At 34.8% G+C, this 20,065-nt stretch overlaps 3 protein-coding genes across 11 annotated transcripts; 2 read left to right on the top strand and 1 right to left on the bottom strand.

The window, feature by feature from the left end:
* The first annotated feature begins 1,494 nt into the window (after positions 1–1,494).
* On the top strand, positions 1,495–5,220 carry LOC147408646 (Ubiquitin-like superfamily protein). Of its 9 annotated transcripts, none has more exons than XR_015171154.1 (6): positions 1,587–1,951; positions 2,046–2,151; positions 2,814–2,913; positions 3,163–3,324; positions 3,472–3,577; positions 3,668–5,220. XR_015171154.1 is itself a non-coding variant. In XM_086420259.1 (5 exons), exons 2-5 carry the CDS (start codon positions 1,732–1,734, stop codon positions 3,256–3,258), a joined length of 522 nt encoding a protein of 173 aa, XP_086276385.1. In that variant the 5' UTR covers positions 1,495–1,513; positions 1,631–1,731; the 3' UTR covers positions 3,259–5,220. The 9 variants fall into 9 exon arrangements, 2 of the variants coding, with proteins under 2 accessions (XP_086276385.1, XP_086276381.1); XR_015171153.1 differs by having other exon boundaries at positions 1,588–1,951; positions 3,163–3,577; positions 3,668–3,723; positions 4,831–5,220; XR_015171152.1 differs by having other exon boundaries at positions 1,588–1,951; positions 3,163–3,577; positions 3,668–3,723; positions 4,776–5,220.
* Positions 5,221–6,701: 1,481 nt separating this feature from the next.
* Positions 6,702–8,273, bottom strand: GGR (geranylgeranyl reductase). The gene is made up of 2 exons (XM_086420249.1): positions 7,557–8,273; positions 6,702–7,457 (listed from the first exon to the last, which is right to left on the bottom strand). Exons 1-2 carry the CDS (start codon positions 7,911–7,913, stop codon positions 6,747–6,749), a joined length of 1,068 nt encoding a protein of 355 aa, XP_086276375.1. The 5' UTR covers positions 7,914–8,273; the 3' UTR covers positions 6,702–6,746.
* Positions 8,274–12,757: 4,484 nt separating this feature from the next.
* On the top strand, positions 12,758–19,237 carry LTO1 (NAD(P)H dehydrogenase (quinone)s). Its single transcript, XM_086420243.1, has 7 exons — positions 12,758–12,949; positions 13,055–13,316; positions 14,773–15,029; positions 15,118–15,230; positions 16,583–16,730; positions 17,937–18,074; positions 18,828–19,237. The coding sequence occupies exons 1-7, from the start codon at positions 12,848–12,850 to the stop codon at positions 18,903–18,905; spliced, it is 1,098 nt and encodes a 365-aa protein (XP_086276369.1). The 5' UTR covers positions 12,758–12,847; the 3' UTR covers positions 18,906–19,237.
* The last annotated feature ends 828 nt before the right edge of the window (positions 19,238–20,065 follow it).

The following is a 20,065-nucleotide window of genomic DNA, read 5'->3' as shown; positions in this document are numbered from 1 at the left end:
AACATGGGTATCTCGCTAACGATAATTTGACGTTGTTTTTTCCATCGCTCCTTGATCTGGCAGTTACAAAATCATAAATCTTTTTCTTGTGTTTCCTGAAGCAAGAACATCAGATTATCACGACTCCAAATCTAAATATTTTTGTTGTACTTGAAATACGAATTTTCCATTGAGGAGCTATTGTTACTAGTAATCAAGAATATCTAATAAATAGTTAAATATAAATATATAAGTATATTATTATATTGAGAGAAGTGTGAGTACTATTGATGCATTTTCCTCCGTAGTCAATACTTTAAATTTCAAATGTTGTTGTATTTAGTGGTGTCAATGGGTCGGTTCCAGTTCGGCTCCTAAGGAACATATAATCATAACCATTATATTAGTTCGATTTTGGTTCTTGTCGATTTCAGATCCCATTCCAAAATAAATGAAATTAAAACCATAAAAAATCACTGGTATCCATCGGTTCCATTTCTCAATAATCAAATGAGAAAAAAAGGTATTTCAAATCATTATAAAAATAAAAAATAATAATACAAAAAAAATCCTTTCAAAAAATTAACATTTTATTAACAAAATTGTTAACTTAGTTATAATTTTTTATACTTAAGATACAAATTAATTGATTTCTTTCAAAAATATAATTTTATCTTTTTTAAAAGTAATAATTTTTTAGAAGAGTAACTTATTTTTACTTTCAATCGATAATTTATATGAAAAATTGAAGAATTTTATATAACATGTATTTATTTTTTAAATAAAAAATACCTTAAATCATCTATTGTATGGATAGAAATGACAAAATAAATTGGTTATGAGTATTCATGGGTATTCATTGGATGGAACCTAACGGTTTCAGTTCCTATCAATTTGATTTCATTTTAGACCTGACTTTAATTGATTTCAATAAAAAAAAGGGATCTTGAATCAGGGTATTCGGCTTTGATTAAATGGGTACCCATTGACACCCCTAGCTATATTAGGTTAAATGATACAAAACGCTATGAAATTAAATATTTATGTATAATTTTTGAAAAATCTCTTAAATCCATTATAAAGACAAGTTTACTTTACATAGCCATTACTTTTATAATTGATGTGCAAATGCAACCCCACTAACATTCATAAATAATTAAGCAGGTTTAAAAAGATTGATTGGTGCAAGTTGACTTGGTTCTAGTGAGTCAACCTGATCTTCTCAGGGGTGTCAATGGTTATCCGTTTAACAAGAACAAAAACAAGATAATCCTAATTTTAGATATATTTTTTTCTATTTGAACCGATTAGAATTGGGAATTTTGGAACTGAATCAATTGAGAATTGGCATTGATAAAAATTAATTGGAACAGAGAATCTGTATATAAATAATAATAAATAAATAAAAAGTTATGGTTCTTATTCCCTTAATTGGAGAATGGGAACTAGAACAAATAGGATTCTTCCATTACAAACTCGATGGAACCTAATGAGAGCCAACCTACACCCCTAGTACCAAGGATGACATGTCATGGTAAGCTCAAATTTTCTATTCTCCAATATAAAAAAGAATAATGATTTTTTTGACGCTCCATAAAAAGATATACCCTAAAATGAATTTTAGTGTCTCATAGCATCAATTCTCTCGAAGCTTACCGCGCGCACCAGCTCCAAACGATGCTTTGAGTCTATGTACTTAGGGCGTAATTTAGCGGATAGCATCAGTTCTTTACAAGAGAGAGAGAGAGACGAATGGAGTCCAACTCGAAGAGCGAAGATACTGTTGTAGGGTACAGCAATAACAACGTAAAGAAAGCAAGGTTACAGTCGACGCTCTCAGCTCTCCTCGACGATCCAATACTTGCTGATATCTCGAAGAAACCTACCCTCTCCGAAGTGGACACCTTAATCAGCCTGGAGTTGGGCAGCGCTATGAGAATCTCGATCGCTAAATTGGACGGCACCTCCTTCGGTACTTCTCCCTAATTTTAATTTACATTTCTACAAACATCTAACGTACCAATTACATGAACTTTCGATTTCATTTGGGTGTTTTGTTGGTGTAGACGTTGCAGTGTTGAATTCTGCCACAGTTAAGGATTTGAAATTGACAATTAAAAAGAAAACAAACGATATGGAGCAATCGAAGATGGGTCATCGCCAAATTTCATGGTATGTCTGCAATATCCATGGAATTTGCTAAGTTACTTTGCTCACTTAAACGAATATTTTCGTTTTGATAATTTAAAATCCAATTTCTTTGTGCAACAATAACTGTGTGACCGAATACCTCCTTAAACTTTTTTGTTACCGAATCAATATGTGTAATCATATATATCTCTATATTTTGCTGTGTTAATGTTATATTTCTGCGTTTTGGGGTAACTTTTTCCTCAAATTTTCATCATTTCCAAGTTGCAGATCAGTGATTATATATATCAACATTACGCAGTGTAACTGTTGGGCTATAGTGTTTGAGGAGATTTCCCTGGATTCCAGGTCAAAGAAAGCTAGTTAGCCTAGCTTTATGCCTTTATATTTCAATGATATTTAGTATTTTAGCGTAATATGGAGCTCAAAGAGGATATTTACCTAAGGTTTTGAATCCTACATGGTTTGAAAAAAGCCCTGCTTGTAGATTCAAAGAGGATATTCTATATGTGGGTGAGATATGGTGCTCTAAGAGGTCAGTTGCCTCGCCCCAGCTAGTCGGACCTACATGTCCGGAACCCATCATCAAAAATATATATATATATATATATTTGAATATAATACACAGCCATTGTACCATAGTTATTTTGTTAAAAATTAAAGTCAAGGGTCGTGCTTTGCAGGAGGCATGTCTGGGCAAATTATTGTCTTGCCTATCATAATGAGAAGCTCATTGATGACAATGCCATGCTTCAGGATTTTGGCATACGTACTAATTCTCAGGTAATTTAATTCCTTTTTATTCACTATATCAAAATATGTATTAGATTTTTTGTGTCATTCCCATCCATTAGTGAGAGAATTCATTTTGAAGCTCTCCTATTTCTCAAAGATATTGAGTTGCGGAGGGAGGAAAAACACATTCCATGTTCTTGATTTTTGTTAAGTTATTAGTTGCTTGTAGGGAGATAGAGAAAGAGTCAAATATATAGATAGACCTTTGTCACATACATGAATTGTTCTTTCATGCAGGTGCATTTTGTTCCTTATGTCATGTCAAAGGAATTTCGGAAGCACTCCAGGAGGAAAAAACACCGCTTTTTTCATGGTCTCACCAAGCGATCGTGACAGCTAATCATCACAAGATTGAACTACAAATATAGCCAAAGACGGTGATGGATATTTGGTGTTTTGGTAAGATGGGCTTTCCACACTACTCAGAAATGTACATTTATTTGAAAAAGTCACTAGAAAAATGAATTGAGGGTAGAGATTTGTTTTAGCTATCATTTTACAAGTTCACCTTTGTTTCATCTCTGCACTAATTCTACTTAATTCCAGCTCATTATTAAGGTTCAAGTGAAAGCCCTGACAGGACTTTTGACTATTGGGTTCCTAGTCTTCCTCATTCATTCTTAGCACCTTTTAGCACAAAGCAAGATCCAAGGTTGTTTCTCACATTTTAAGGTGTTATAATTGGTTTCCTGAATTTATATTGTTGATGAAAGGTTAGTACCTGAATCTAGTTGGTTAGCAGAAATGCTCAGGCAGGCATGGCAGTGCAGTGTGACTTGGATAACATCAGAACCACGGGTATTTTATTGTTCAGAAAACTTTTCTATTGGCCTTGGTTTTATTCAGTTGATGATGCGTGCTAAATTTAATGAAACCAATACTTACAGAACCATTGGTTCTTTACTTTTTGTAGTTTATTTTTCACTACAAAAGTAAGACGGTTGTTGGGTGTTCAAAATAAAAACAAATAATTTAAATTATACCACACAAAAAGCAAGAGAAGAATCCAAATGACATGGATGAAGATAGTAAGTAGAGATACCAAGGAATATGCTTTGACTGAACTTATTATTCTTGATAGAGTTAACTAGTGAAATATGACCCATGTTGCCAACTTCTATTATTCCAAGCTAGGGAGAACCACCAAAAAAATGACCCATTAGATGACGAACATGTTGGATGATCAAATCATCAGATGGTGGGTTGCACAAATTCACACATGCATTCATTTTTCCCCCTTTTGGGCACATGTAATCCCTTATTAGATGGTAAGTGCCTTGGCATCAAGAAAGTAACACTAACTATGGAACTCATGAAGTAACTTAAATTCATGGAGAGTTGCTTCTTAATTACAATTTTTCACTGTTTAATGCTACATTTAGCAATAGCTCTTCAATATTCTCTGCTATGTAGTAGTAGATATGCCCTATGGAAACTATATTCTTTTCATCTGATTTTTTCTTTATTATGATTTTGGAGATCCCACATTCCTATTGATCCACGTGTATTGAAGGCATCCCAACGTGGATATTTTTTTCAAATTCGGGATGCCTTTTAATGTTGATCTCCAAAAACACACTTGTTTTGAGTGTGATTTTGATATGCCACATTTTGAATTCCCCAAAGACCCCACGTTCTTACTGGTGCATAGGTATCGAAGGCATCCCAACGTGACGAATAGGAATGCATGGTCTCCAAAAAGACACTCATTTTTACTTTAGTGAGATTTTGGAGACCGCATTCCTATTGGTCCACGTGTATTGAAGACATCCCAACGTGGGTATAATGTGGGTATTTTCATATGAATTTTATTTATATATTTTTTTTCCCGTGTTCTTGATGTTCTTCAGGTTCTCTGTATTTTGATATGTTTTTGTTCATATGAATTTTGAACCCTTGAGGCAGAAACAGCGTCAATCCTTTTGATTGAAGGGTCACCATCAGATAAGATTTTCCTTTCCTCTGTGTTCTCCCACGACACATTCAATGCAGCGAGTCCGGTCCCCCGTGCCCCTAGTTAGCAAAATCGTAATCAGTGATTCTCATAGTCCTACAGCACATGCATTGTGCGTGCATTCCCCTTGAAAGCAAAACATGTGATTCGTACTTCAACTACTGATGCAATTTCGGCAGGGTGATTCTCGTGTTTGTGTTGGCATACTTCATTCTCGTTTTTGTTTTTTTCTCTCTACCGAAATTTGAGACAAACTTAGGCCAAGGCCTTGACAGCCAAAAATAAACCTGAACTCCATTATCGTATAAATAGTAGTTAATATATTATTTTATTTTTCACAAGTTTTTTCCAAAGTCACAACTTTCTTGAATTTATCTAATCTTTTATTTATTTATTTATTAGATGTGGCTGTTTCAGCAGCACTAAAAAAAGATTTTGCAAATTATTGAGAACGGTTCACACACTATGTCAATATTCTCTGAAAGTAACGTTCTGCAAGAGAGCCTAGAATGTGGGAAAGAATAAGCTAATCCAAACCCAAATCTTTAGGATTTGGCCTTTAATAGAAATTCATTTAAGTAGATTATAATAAGTGATAAAAGAAGGTATCAACTTTCTAAGTTGGCAAAAGTCTTTGTAATTATTATTTTTTGCATTTTTTTTTTTTGGGGTGGGTAAAATCTGTTTGTATTGATAGATGATACCAACACTTGGGTTCAAAACCCACCCTCATCCATTAATGATTAACCACTATGTCATTTTCTTCCTAATAATAATTATTATTATACTAATAATCTTTACCATTATAATGAAGAGGGGAAAAACCTTTTAGCACCCATTTCAAAATTTCGGTAGAACCCTCTCTCCTTTAGATTACACATGATGTCTCCAAAGATGTATCTCAAATATTAACAACAACAAAAAAAAAAAGAAATATATATATGGAAATGTTCAGCACCCAATAATTTGCCCAACATGTTTTGTCCTACATGAGTTAAAATTTTTGAAATTGACTGATTTTTTGTGAGGATGATCTTTAGGGTTAGAAGATCATTCTCACCAAAAATTAGTCCATTTCAAAAATTTTAACCCCATGTTTAAAAGTTAAAAAATCGTGGACCGTCCACTTTTTATAAATCATTTGTGATGGGGTTAGAAGTTTTGGAATTAACTGATATTTAGTGAGGAGGATCCTCACCAAAAATCAGTCTATTCCAAAAATTTTAACCCATGTAAGACAAACAAAATATGATGGGCAAATTATTGGGTAAATGGTCGGGTACCGAAGAGGACCCGGACCCGTATATATATATAGAGAGAGAGGATTACTTGTCATGTTACAAAGAGATTCATTCAAAATTTTGAAGCGATCTGGCCTCTTCAAAAAAGTTAGAAGTAGTTGTTTCTTCTAATTTGGACTCTAATGAGAGAAGGTACAGATACCCCAACTTTTACGATTAATCAGAAAATTTCAATCAAAAATTAAGAAAATTACAACTTAAGATAATTTAAAATTTTCAAAAATATAATCTTCAATGCCTTTTAATTACAAATGTACCTGTAGTAATAATAATAAAATTTAATAAAGAGTATGATAATATGGCATAACATAAGGGACCAATGTTATTCAGTCTTAGAGAACAATGGCTCAATCAATAGTGAGTGAGTACTTTTGGGTTTGATTGGCCTTAAAACCTTCCAGGTTCAACCAGACCTTTATAAACCTATGGCCAACCTTGATTAGACCCTAAAAAGCTGTAACCCCACGCCCACCTGAACCTTATCAGCATTAATTAAGTAACGAGAAACAGTGAAAAACGCATCATTCAACCTCTAATTTTTATTGCTAATTGTAGTAAAGATAGCTTCACAACAAAGATTCAACGCAATCATCCTGATGAACGGCTACAGATTCTTCACCGACATCAAAACTTCTATCCACCGCATAATCAACGAAGCTGTAAAGTGGGACGACCTTCTCTCCATACTTCTCAAACCCATCCAACTCACTCTTAGCCATGGCTCGAAGCTCTTCAGCTTTCTCCAAAGCTCTCTCCACGCCAAATAGCCCAACAAAACTCGAATTCCCTCTCTTCTTCCCCTTCTCCTCGCCTTTCTCTATCTTCATCTTTGTCTCCAATACATCATCAACTACTTGATACAAAACCCCAACTGCCCTTCCGTACCTCCTCAGCCGCGCCACCTCGTCATCTGTAGCTCCGGCTAACAGTCCTCCACACACCGCAGAACATTCAGCCATCTCTCCAAACTTCTTCTCTTGAACAAACTCAACGGAACTCTCTCCACCGTCGATGAGATCCAGAAACTGACCTGCAGCCATGCCGGTGGACCCCACTGCTCTAGCGATTTCAGCGACGACGCGGAGAAGTCGAGGTTCGGAGACAAGGTCCAGTGGGGTGTGGGAAACGATGTGCTGAAAGCCGAGAGGGAAGAGAGCATCTCCGGCGAGGATTGCCATGTCGACGCCGAAAACTGCGTGGTTTGTGGGGCGGCCGCGACGGGAGATGTCGTCGTCCATGCATGGCAGGTCGTCGTGAATCAGCGAAGCTGCGTGTACCTGCCATGAATCAACAGCCAAAACGGATTTTTAGCCCTAAAAACAATTTTTTCGAAGGGTGGAAAGTGAGATTGATTTTGATGAGTACGCAGTACCAACCATTTCGAGAGCAGAGGCGGTGGGGAAGGCTGCACGGCGGGGAGCGCCGAAAAGCTCGCAGGAGGCGATGCACATGACGGGAGGGGCACGTTTGGCGCCGTCAGCGAGGACGGAGTAACGCATGGCTTCGTAGATCTGTTGGGGGTATTTAACAGGGACTGCTTCATCGAGATTCTGATTGATTTCGCTGATTAGGGTTGTCCAGTAGGTTTTAAGGTCGAATTGGGAATGTTTGGGCGTTGTTGATGGTGATGATAGAGAGGTACAACAAATGGGTTGATTATGGCGAAGGAGATGTGGTCGTCTCTTGGGGAAGTAAAGATGATGAGAAGAGGGTATTATAGTTGAGAAGGCCATCGACTCTGCTGTAATCTTTCAATCAATCGTGCACTCACCAATGCTTGAAATTAAGCTTAAATGGCGACAACTAACTCTTGTTTTCTTTCTCTCCAAAATTGAGCTTTACTGTGTTCCCTCTCCTTTGTAGTGTTTTCTCACGATAACTTCTCGATGACTTTCAATAGCTCTTTAAAGTTTTGAACTCTGAAGCCTTCAGATGTGAAATAGATGATGCTCTGCACGTTAGACACATGGCACAGTTTTGTTGGATAAGTTCGTACCTCTAGTAATCTGAAACGAATCATATCTTGGATGAGTGGGTGCAGGCGTGTCAATGGATCGAATCAGAAATTGAATTCATTCGATCCGTTTTTGAATGATAGTTTCAGGTGTGGAATTGGATCGAGGATTCGGGTTCCAATAAGGGTCCGATTTAATAATTCGAATGTGAGGAGGCATGTAAGTAACAAAATTATATATGCAATTTTTTTTTTTATATTAAATCAGGTGTGACTTCGATCTGATTAGATTGTTAACGATTGAATTTGGATCAGAATATTCAGTTTCTATAGAAAGAACTCCAATCTTTGTCATATTAATTAGGGCTGCCGCTGCGGCTTGCTTTAGTTTGGTTCGGTTCAAGGTTAAATTGGAATTGAACAACATAAATGGATTCCACTAAATTACAGTTAGAATGGAACATAATTTTCATTAGAATCAAATCAAACCAAGGTCGGTTTGGTTGGGTTCGATTCTATGGGCTATCAATATTTTATAAATTTATTTGAAAGTAATATATTTTTAATGAAATTAAATAAGAATCGTGATAATCTGACTATCCTACGTGACAAACTCAATCAACTATCCTGACTTGACAAGTTTGAAAATTGTAGATCTGCACTTCCCGGGATACACTATTGAATTTTTCCATAAAAAAATATATCTCAAGAGAACCATATATCTTGAGGAGGGTGGAGCTAGATTGAGTATTTTGACTGAATAAATAAATAATTAAAATGAAATCTCATGATTCATATAACAAGTCACTAATTTTTTCACACACAAAAAAGTCATTAATCTATCCTTCAAAATATTTTCCTTAAATCACTTGTGATGTTTACTCGTAACATAATGGTGTTGTAATGTCATTACCCATTTTTAATACATATATCAATTGGAGGGGAGGTGGAGGAAATTACGGACCTTTACAGAGAACAAACCTTAGATGTCATCTTAAAAGAAATGAAAAGGAATAAAGTAATTTTGGAGCTCGAGATATACGAATATTTTCTATTAGAAGAGAACCGTTCCTAATTTGCCCAAAAGAAAATGATTAATGGAATGATTTTTTTATTGTAGATTCCAAAAGAACTTGATTTAGATGATGATCGTATTAAAAAATAAACATGGAACTTTCAACTATTGATTAAGAGGTAAATCTATAAATAGGAACGTGGATTACTTGTTTAAAATCATTAGAGTCCTACTCAAAAACAATTCCGATCCAAATTAAGCATAATAATTTCTTTGGCTATTATCACACCAGTTTAGTAAAGAAAACTTGGTTGAATATAAACTCTACTAATGATTTAGAAGTGTGTCGATATGAAGAAAAATACAACCCACACCCCCTATTTTAATATAATAAGTAAAAACTTCAAGAATCAAAATCAGTTAAATAAAATAGATTTTGGATTTCATATAAATTTACGAGATCCAAATACACCGATTATATCTTCCATGTTGGAGTATCAAAGGGTACCTATTAGGAGTCTAAATATATTATCCCACTTGTCGGTCTACCTGGTTTGATCAAAATTTTAATTCTTTAATATCTATACAATTCTAATGCAGCCCACTAATCCTATTTCAATCAAATTTGTATTGTGCAACATTAGCTAGAGACTAATTAAAAAACAAAAAAATTAGTTACACTAAAAGGGTACCATGAAAGTGAAGAATGATGGTTTTTTTTTTTTTTTTTCCTTCTACCATATAATTGAGCTGATTGATCTACTTCTATAATAATAATTCAATATGTCATTGTCTTTACCTAACCTAGGCCTAGTGTGAACCCAATATCGGTTGACTAACCAAAACCATTGCGTCAAATCTGCTCAACCAACCATTTTTATTATTATTATAACGACTTTTTTAGCCTCAACTGAGGGTGCCAACTGCCAATGGGTTGGTTTCGATTCGATTCCTATGGCACTTAGAGCCACAATCATATACTTTTTAAGGCCCAGATTAATGTTAGTTCCGGTTTTAATTCTAAAATAAATGGAGTATTACAAATCATTATCACTATTTTTTTACTTTAAATTTTTTTTATTAACTTAATTAAAATTTATTATATTAAAAATATAAGTTGATGATTTTTTTAGATAAATATTTAAGAATAGATAGTCATTTTTTTGTTTTTTTGATAAGTAAAATTTTATTATAATCGAAAGAAGCAGGGTTGGTCACACTGACCAACAAAGCAAAGACCAAAAAAAGGATTACTCAATACTTAATACACAAACGTGATCCCAATTAACAACAAAATCATCAAATAAGACCCCCCTAAATTCATCAAAAACCTTAGACCGAAAGAAGATAAAGTCTAAAACCTTTACTTATTTTAAACTCCAATCCATAATTTACATGAAAATTTGAAGAACTTTATATAATATGAATTAATTTTAAAATAAAATACCTTAAATAATCTATAATATAAAAAGAAATGAAAAAATAAATCTGTTTCGAGTATTCGTGAATATCCATTGGGTAGAACCTAACAGTTCCAATTTCTTTCAGTTCGAGGCCATTTTAGACCCAACTCTATCGGTTCCATTAAAAAAAGAATCAGAATCGGGGTTTTTGATTAAATGGGTACCCATTGGCCCCCCTAGCCTCAACCCATGGTTGAATCTATCCATTAACACGATCATTAAGATTTGAGCAAAAACACAGATTTCCTCGAGATTTGTACAAATCTTCTATGGATCAATACACCTTTTCTCAGGGATACATTTTTCTTGAGAATCCCTACCATCTCAACGGTCAAATTGATAGAGAACCTCAACCCGTTGATGAGATTAGCATTTTCCTTATTTTAAAGAAATGGAAAGGTTTTCCCAATTAGATCATGGTGGACCACCCAAGCCTGTTAAAGCAATGAAGGAGGGATTAAGAGGCCAATAAACATCTTTTTAAGTCCATAGATAAAAAGGAAAATACATGGGGAAATTATATGATTTACTAACATGGTTTTTAAATTCCACTATGAGGCATTTAATACTATTTGATTCGCCAATCTTAACTCTTCTAGTATTTGCAAACTCCGTTGATTTTACAAAATCTGATGTTTTCTTCACTAGATAAATATATTTTTAAGAACTTTAATAATCGTGGCCGTTATAAAATATGATCTTGTGATTGAGAATTTATGGAGCTAAATATTTAACAATAAAGAAACATCGTGTTAATAAAAGGAGAGGGTATAAATGAAGAAGAAGTTGAAATAGACAAGTGGAAAGATTGGGAAATGTAATTTAGAAATAGAGATTTTTTTTTGATGTATGAGTATATTCAATGTATGATTAATTAAGAAAATATCAGGTTTGGACATGTTTACCAAAGGTTTGGTTAAATTCCTATACAAAAGAAATGAATAATGCTCAAGTGACATCAAAGTTGACCACATTTCACACTTTCTTAACGTGAAGTGTGTAGGAACCGTAGATTATTGTCATTGAGATACGAGTGGAAAATATTTATGGCTTTGTAGGCACCTCCACATAAAAGAGTGAAATGAGGTCACTTCAACAAGACTCAAAAGAAATATTCAAACTGCTGAAAATTGTGAAAAAGATTTAAAAAAAAAAAAAATTGAAATAAGGGAAATGTTCAACGACCAATATTAGCGAGCCAATGTTGGTAGTCAAAATTTATCCTATATAGGTCAAACGTTTTGGAATGAGTTGATTTTTTATATGGATGATCTTTATGATGAGGAGATCACCCTTACAAAAAATCAAGTCATTCTGAAACTTCTAATCCAATTTACAAGTTAAAGAATTGTGGATGATCAATTTTTTCAATTTATTTGTAAACCACTTTTGATGGGTTCGAAGTTTAGGAATAAGACGATTTCTTGTGAGGATGATCTCTATGATGAGGATTGAAGATATCATCATCCTCCCAAAAAATCAGCTCATTACGAAATTTCTAACTCATATAGGATAAATTTTGGCTCCAAACATTGCTATTGAATGGAATCCTGGAAATAATAACAAAAAACTTATTTTAGATAAAGTGAAATGAAGGGGCATGATTGGTTTAACCATCCTCCATTTTAATTTAAGGTGCAACATGGTCTAATTTTATTCGATTTAGGGTCAAAATGGAATAGAACTAGAAGACAATCAAATTTCCCATTGAATCGAACCAAACCAAACAAAACCAATTTGAACTAAGGTTGATTTAGTTTGATTTAATTCAATCTTATGAATTGCCAATATCTTATAAACCTCCTTGCAAGTAACTTATTTTTAATGAAAAAATAAATGAAATGAAATAAAATTTCATATAAATCATTAATCTATGTCCTAACAGAAAGTCATTAAGGATTCGGTTCTTGATCTGATTCGATTATTTACAAGTCCTGAATTGAGAATCAAACCAAATTGACGACTCTAAACCCAAAATCAAATCAAATCAAATCATCTCAAAATGATCGGTTTGACTCAATTGTCAGTTTGAACCGGACCAAGTTACACTCCTATTTTATAAGTGTTCAATCAAAATAGAGAAATTGGATCGCACTTACTGTGCAAGTAAGCCACGTGTAAAACTGATCCATTTATAGACTGGTTTCGCGGTCAAAAAACCAGGAGATCACACAAGTCCTCCCTGTTATTCGAAAGCTTTCGCGCAGCTTTGGAAGTTTTAAGAGTAGGCGTGGAATGGGGCTGTCGATGGCGAGCTTCGTCGGCATCTCATCTTCTCCAGTCTTCTCTCGCGCTCGCCATTTCTCAGCTCCTCCTACTTCTACAACCCATTTCAAGGTACCTAACCCCCCTACCCTCGCAGAAGTTTTGTTTGATTTAAAGAGTTGCTTTCGTATTTTTCGTTTATTTATTGGTGATTTTTGGAAGAACTGTTTTGTGCAGAGGATTGTGATTTTTCCCATGAAATGCTTATCAGAGCCCACTCAGGACAAAGAACCAAATGTAGAAACGTCTCCTTCTCCTTCTCCTTCTCCTTCTTGGAGCAGCATTTCTACATACAGTTGGTGCGCAGGTCTTGGTTCCCTAGGTTTTATGGAAACTGGATACTTGACCTACCTCAAACTCACAAATTCGGATGTCTTCTGCCCTATCGGTGGTGGCAATTGCACTGATATCCTCAACAGTGACTACGCTGTCCTCTTCGGTATGATCTAGTCTTAATTCGTTATCTTGAATATCTGTCTCTCTGTTTAATTCAATTATTTGATAAACTCTTATTGAGATTAAATTAGAAAGGAAGGAAATGAAGATAGAGAATTCTGTAACAAGATTGCCAAGAGCTGCGTGTATATATCATTGACCCATTTGGTGATCGGAAAAAATCAAATTAGGTTTTGTTTTAGTTTAGAGATTTCAGATTTGGTGGATTATGTCAAAGTAATCATTTGTTACGATCAGTAAGAGATAGAGGCTTAACTATCCACCTAGGTTCTTTTGGTATATTGGTTATGTTTGTATCCAATCTTGTTGGGATATCGATTACGGGAATTCGAATTTTTCCAGGAAACTACTATTGAGACGTTAGGCATATTGTTTAGTGGGCAACATTTGTAGGGCCATTGGTTGAACATGGTACCTGCCTTATAGTGAGAAACGAATGAGTTAATTTCTCTCTTTAGAGAACTTCCATGAAGAATACAAAGATTTGTACACCTACATTGATTGTTGCCTATTTAGTTTAGCTTGATAGATGAGCTTTGGTATTGTTGTGGAGAAGATGAATGGCTGTTTATGCTTCGGCAAAACATTTTTTCTTTCATGGTTAATGATTCCCAAATCGTTGCTTTTGGAGCATCAAGTAGAGTATTTGGTCGCAAAATTAAAGTTGGACTTATTGAAGGTTTTGGGGTGAGAGCTCAGTGAGATCACTTCCATAGTGAACAATATCATTGCGGAAGTAAGGCAAAAATAGCATATGGATGATAATTGCATCTGAGTAGCCTAGAGTAACACTGTTGTCGTCTTTATATAGCCAGTTGAATCTTTTTCTTTTTCTCTCTTTTTCTTTCATTCTTAAGCTTTTTTTTTTATTTTTATGTATGTTTTCTTTTATTGTAGGGATATTATTTCGAGAAAATTCCCAAAACATGCACAACTTTTGTTAAAATTCCTATTTCAGGACACTGTTCATTTTAATATTCAAAACATGCATGAACATGAGGTAGAGAGATCACAGGTATTTATTCTAATTTTAATATGACAGTCTCGCTGATAAAAGTAAACATGAGGTAGCAAGATCTTCGGTATTTTATTCTAAAAGTGACGATCTCATTGATAAAAATTAAAACATGAGGTAGCAATAATGTGACTTAATAAATTAGACATATCGTAACATTTTTAATGGCGAGATCACAGTTATTTATTATAAAAGTGACGATCTCGTTGATTCCCCAACTTTTGGGAATTAAAATGAACAATGTACTAGAATGGGAATTTTCCCATATTCAGCACATGAAATGGTAATTTACCCTATTGTTTCTTGGGATTTGTCATTGTTTACCATAATAAAATATCTATTTGATGAGAAACTTGTAAGCCAGTTGCACTGCAGGTGAAATTTTTGAAAATGGATTTCACCATTATTCCGTTGCATTTTCCAGGTGTGCCTCTTCCATTAATTGGTATGGTTGCTTATGGGTTAGTTGCCTCACTTGGTCTACTGCTGGAAAGGAAGAATTTGTCTTTTGGACTAAGTGAAACTAATGGTCGTTTGATTTTACTTGGGACTACTTCCTCAATGGCAGCAGCTAGTGCTTATTTTATATACCTTTTAAGCACAAAGTTTGCAGGATCATCATGTTCATACTGTTTATTATCAGCTGCGTTGTCCTTCACCTTGTTTTTCACCACTTTAAAGGTGTGACTTTGTTAAATTTTATTTTTGTAACTAGATATCTATTTGGATGGAATAGCACACGATAACCATTTGCTGATATCTGCTATAGGAGTTTGGGTTGCAAGAGATACGAAATCTGGTGGGACTACAGCTATGTATAGCTGGCATCGTTATTGCTGCTTTAAACACTTCATATAACACATCTCAACCTATCTCGACGAGGTGATTTTTGATCTCCAAGCATGATAGTCTCAACTAATATATTTTATTCTTTGATCAACAATTTGTTTTTGTTTTTTTGTTGCTGTTATTGCTTCATTACAGAAAATCAAACAATTTTAATCTTGGTGTTGTACTGGTACCTGTCTAATCTATTTATTTCCATATGTTACTCCAATAGAGTGAAAATAGAAGGAACTGGGGAAAGGAGAGGGAGTTAAGGGATGTAATACCATAGTGGAATTTCATTTGTGAGCCTGGTGATGTAAACATATATTTGTTTGATTTATGCAGAGAAGGGCATTTAGTTTAGGGGCAATGTAGTCATCACATGTTATGGATCTCTTGCATGAGTTTTTGTTCTAATCGTTTCTTTGCTTTGTGACATCCAAATACTTAAATATGCCCAGCGTACCTGTATAAACACTATATAATACAGATACCATCTACTGCATGGATACTTTTATACAATAATGTTTTACATGTCTATTGTACTTATTACTTATTTCGTAGTTCCTAACAATTTTATGGTTCTCCTTATCAACAGAAAGGTAAATTTTATACAATGAAAAGTTGGACTTTATGTAAAACTTTGCAATAATTCAAATTTATTTGGCATGATTTTGGGGGAAAAAAAAGTTGGAACTTAGCTTAAAAGGCTAAAAAAATAAAGCTTGGTATCAGGATATATGTTTCTGTATCCTTGTCTGGGATTTTGGCAAAAAAAGGTGGAACTTAAAAGGCTAAAAAATTGAAGCATGGTATCAGGATGTTAAATAGGATATATGTTTCTGTATCCTTGTCTGGGATTTTGGGTAGTAAGGAATCATATTCCCAGTTTTCATAGTGCTTGTATCAGTATTTGTATCTGAGAATGTTAGATTATACAATAAGCCAGTTTAGTTTTTTTCCATGAAGATATTCTTATTTTTCTCCGTATTTATTTGATATTTGGTACTGCCTATTAGCACATAGCATGCTTGTTGACCTTTTTGTGTTCAAGAAAAAAAATGTTTAGGTTTGGAAGTAGGCAGGTCACCTGCATTTTTTACGCTCTAAGATTCCCAAGCTATATTGGGTTTTGGATGTGGGATTCAATTTGTATGGATGTTGTAGTAAGAGTATTTCATGATCCTGTTATGCTAACCCATCTTGCCCACAATACTCTTAGTTGTTTTGGTTGTAACTTGTAAGAGATGAAAAGCAGTGATGTGCTCTTCATGTAGACATTTAGGCGTGTAGATGAAATATATGTTACTTTGTCGTCATTCTTCAAATATGAAATATAGGTGTGCATTCTTTGTGTTTACTGTGGAAAGATGGCAAGTCCTCACTATCTATTTTCATTTGAACAGCTTTGCTGACATTAACTTGCCATATTATGAAACTGAGATAATGACACCATCAAGTCCTTTGGCACTGTCTCTTGCAAAGCATCTGCACTCTATAGGAGCTAAAATGTATGGAGCTTTCTGGTGTTCACATTGCTCAGAACAGAAAAAGGTACTTTCTCATCTATAAGTCTAATTCTTTCCATAAAATTTAATTGGGACAACAGGAAGTAGATGTTAAAAATGTAAATGAAGCCGAAGCTCATTGTTCGTTTCATGTTGAACTTTATCCAAGCACAAGTGATAGGTTATCTTCACAAACTGATAATGGCTGAAATGGATTTCAGGTCATCATCCACAAACTCACTTTAATGGGTTTTTGGGAGTTAAATAAAGATGACTGATAATTGTCGTAAATCAAGATACTTTAGACCATATCATTCCAGAAAGAAAAAAAAAAGGATACTTTAGACCCAGCTGAACCATAGACTGAAAAGAAGATATTTTAAAAAGAAGCAGATATCCACTTATGCCTCTGAATATAAAAATGTTAATTATGAGCAAGTCATGTTTTTTTTTGAAAAGGTATAATATATTGAAGAAGGAAAAGTACAAGGAGGCCGAGAAAGCCTTACAAAGAACAAAGAGAAAAAAGAGAATAACAGAAAAACAAAAAACAACAATTAAAGATTACATAACAAGTTTCATCGAAAGACAAAGTCATCAAAAGTAATCCCAACGAACTCAGTATGCTGCTTTGACCAAAGGTATAGAAGGCCCAATATCTCCAAGAAACAAGCATGAAAACTACTAATCTTGCTATTGAACACCCTGTTATTTCTCTCGTTCCATAACCCCCAAGCAATAGCCGAAGGAAGCATAGCCCACAATAACCGTTTTCTGGAATGAAAGACATTACTGGTCCACCCTTCTAATAATGAGGAAAACTTACGAGGAAAGACCCAATTGATGCAAAACAACCAAAGAAAAATAGACCACATATTATAAGAGAATGAACAGTAAATTAAAATATGATCCACGGATTCCCCATCCCTTAAGCAAAGAGGACAACAGTTGGGAGTAATCCAACCACGAGCAATTAAATTATCCAAAGTAAAAATCCTTCCCAGGAAAGCCAACCAAACAAAGAATGAGACTTTAGACGGAACTGACCTGGTCCAAATAATGGATGCCGCCATGGGTCGCTCTTCAGAAGGATTGAGCGACTTGTAGAACGACCTGACAGGGAATCTCGAGTCCTTAGCCCTTGCTCTTCAGAAGGATTGAGCAAGTCATGTTGATAGATCCAGATTGTGCCTTTTCATTTTCAGAGTTCATCATTTATGTATTCTTGATGCCCTTTCTGTGGTCAATACAGATGTTTGGACGTGAAGCTGCGGAGATACTGGACTATGTTGAATGTTTCCCAGATGGCTTTAAAAAAGGAACCAAAATAGAGAAGGCATGTGCAGATGCTGGCATTGAGGGTTTTCCAACATGGGTGATAAATGGTCAGGTTAGGATGTTCGTTTTCTCAGACCATTCCTCTCTCTAGTATCTCTTTGTCCCGCAATCTTCATTAGGATCTCTATTATAATACATCACCACGATCAACAACATCGAAATATGGGCCTCTTATAGAATCCACATGGATCGATGAGTGGAATATCTGCACCTGTTATACATTAATACACATTCAGGGTGTTCATACCCATAATTTGATGATCTCTAGTCGATCTCATTGCTCAAAAAATGGAACTGATCGCAAGTTTGTTTTGAGAAGTATAACGATTTATAGATTTGACCATTATCTATTGGGTTGTTCTGACTAGACTTCCCACATATGTGCTGTATTCCTTTCATTGATGGTAATTGCCACACAAGATTCAGGCAAGCATACCATTCTGATAACACTATGGCATATATAATGTATCTGCATTGGTGAGTGCCGGTCACACAATGAACCGATGCTATTTGAGTGGTCTCTAATGTTTATGATTCATAGTATCGCCTTGCCCTACTAAATATCAGACCCATTAATGCATGCATCATTCTTGTTATATAAGCCATGACCCCCCTGAGTTTCTATATCTCTGACAGGAAGTTTGCGGACTTCATCCCCAACTGATTGGTTGTTGAATCCATATAATATTCGGGCAATGAACCCATTAAAAAGATGCATACTTGTATGGATCAAGATACCATGAATTGTAGAGTAGTTACATCTTGTCTTTTTAGTTCTTCCTTTTGATAGTTGTCATCCCCACAGGTTTTTAGTGGAGAGCAAAGTTTTTCGGAGCTTGCACGACTATCTGGTTTTGCTTCTGAAGACTATAATCCAAGCTAATTAGAGTTCAACCTAATTTACCACTATTCAGGTGTTTTAGGAAACCAATGTACAGCTCTTATGCGACCATACAGCTATAAAAGATGCCCACTTCATCTCCAGTGACCTTTGAAGAATTTGGGAGGGTTTACACTGCAAGTCGTTAAAGGCCATTTTTATGTATCGCTTCTATCAGTTACTCAAAAACTGAAAATGCTTAATCTATGATTTATCTGTAACTTTTACATGTTCTGTAGAAAATGAATATACATGTACTTAAATAAATCCCTAGTTTGTGGACTTTGATTGCATTTTATAGCTAATAATGAGAGAGCAGCTGGAGATTTAAAGAATTATCTTGTTCTACCATGATTTTGAGTTTACATATAGTATGGTAGATTTGCCCTCACAGGTGCTTCACACCCTATTAGTTTTAGGGTAAATTGCCAAATAACTATCATCAAATATTTGACAAATTTTATTAGAATTGTTGTATTCCCAAAACATCAATGTATATGGGCGAATTGGACCAAAATGGCTTCAAAAGTTAAGTCAGTGTTCTCTAACTTCTTGGTGACATGACACAGGAGAAGATTGTGCTAGAGTTTGTAAAGCAAGCTCTTCTTCTTCTTCCTTCTTCCTTCTTCCTTCTTCCTTCTTCATTTTTCTTCTCCATCTTCATTTCCAGATGGATCAACGATCAGAGTTTAAGATGATCTTTTTTTAACCTTCTTGTTCTTCTCCTTCATTTTAAATGGATTCTTCAACTTGATGCGGGACTGAGCTATCTTCGTGTTCCCCTCATTTTTCTTTTATCTTATTCTTCCTTGATTCGAAGGAGAGGAGTTACAAGGATTTCCACCTTTTACCGTTTGATGAGCAAATATCAAAATTGTTTTCTCACATCATAGTTGATGGAAAATTTTATGATATGGAGGAAATGGGAAACTACGATACAAGTATAGAAGGAAATGATTTGGAATATGACCCTTTTAGTGGCGTTTCTAACTTTCAATCTCTACATGTAAAATTGGTCCCCAAAAAAAGATTAAATTAAATTCTAGAACATCTGCAATGCTTGTATGAGTATAAAGTGAGATCCCAGGATGACCTTCGGATATTTCTTGAATCCTACCATTTAGAGGATCATCATCGAGAGTTAAGGAAGATCAAAGGATCAA

Source organism: Akebia trifoliata, chromosome 2 (genome assembly GCF_017979445.1).
Source record: "Akebia trifoliata isolate Shusen 1 chromosome 2, ASM1797944v1, whole genome shotgun sequence".
Classification (NCBI taxonomy): domain Eukaryota; kingdom Viridiplantae; phylum Streptophyta; class Magnoliopsida; order Ranunculales; family Lardizabalaceae; genus Akebia; species Akebia trifoliata.
This window is presented reverse-complemented; position numbering and strand designations above follow the sequence as displayed.

Bases quoted from the DNA above. Each gene is read 5' to 3' on its own strand.
- LOC147408646 (XM_086420259.1), top strand. From the start codon at position 1,732: ATGGAGTCCAACTCGAAGAGCGAAGATACTGTTGTAGGGTACAGCAAT. The intron at 1,952-2,045 runs GTACTTCTCCCT...TTGTTGGTGTAG, and splicing joins ATTGGACGGCACCTCCTTCG to ACGTTGCAGTGTTGAATTCT. The intron at 2,152-2,813 runs GTATGTCTGCAA...CGTGCTTTGCAG, and splicing joins GGTCATCGCCAAATTTCATG to GAGGCATGTCTGGGCAAATT.
- GGR (XM_086420249.1), bottom strand. From the start codon at position 7,913: ATGGCCTTCTCAACTATAATACCCTCTTCTCATCATCTTTACTTCCCC. The intron at 7,458-7,556 runs GTTGGTACTGCG...GATTCATGGCAG, and splicing joins CCGCCTCTGCTCTCGAAATG to GTACACGCAGCTTCGCTGAT.
- LTO1 (XM_086420243.1), top strand. From the start codon at position 12,848: ATGGGGCTGTCGATGGCGAGCTTCGTCGGCATCTCATCTTCTCCAGTC. The intron at 13,317-14,772 runs GTATGATCTAGT...TGCATTTTCCAG, and splicing joins TGACTACGCTGTCCTCTTCG to GTGTGCCTCTTCCATTAATT. The intron at 16,731-17,936 runs GTACTTTCTCAT...TGGTCAATACAG, and splicing joins ATTGCTCAGAACAGAAAAAG to ATGTTTGGACGTGAAGCTGC.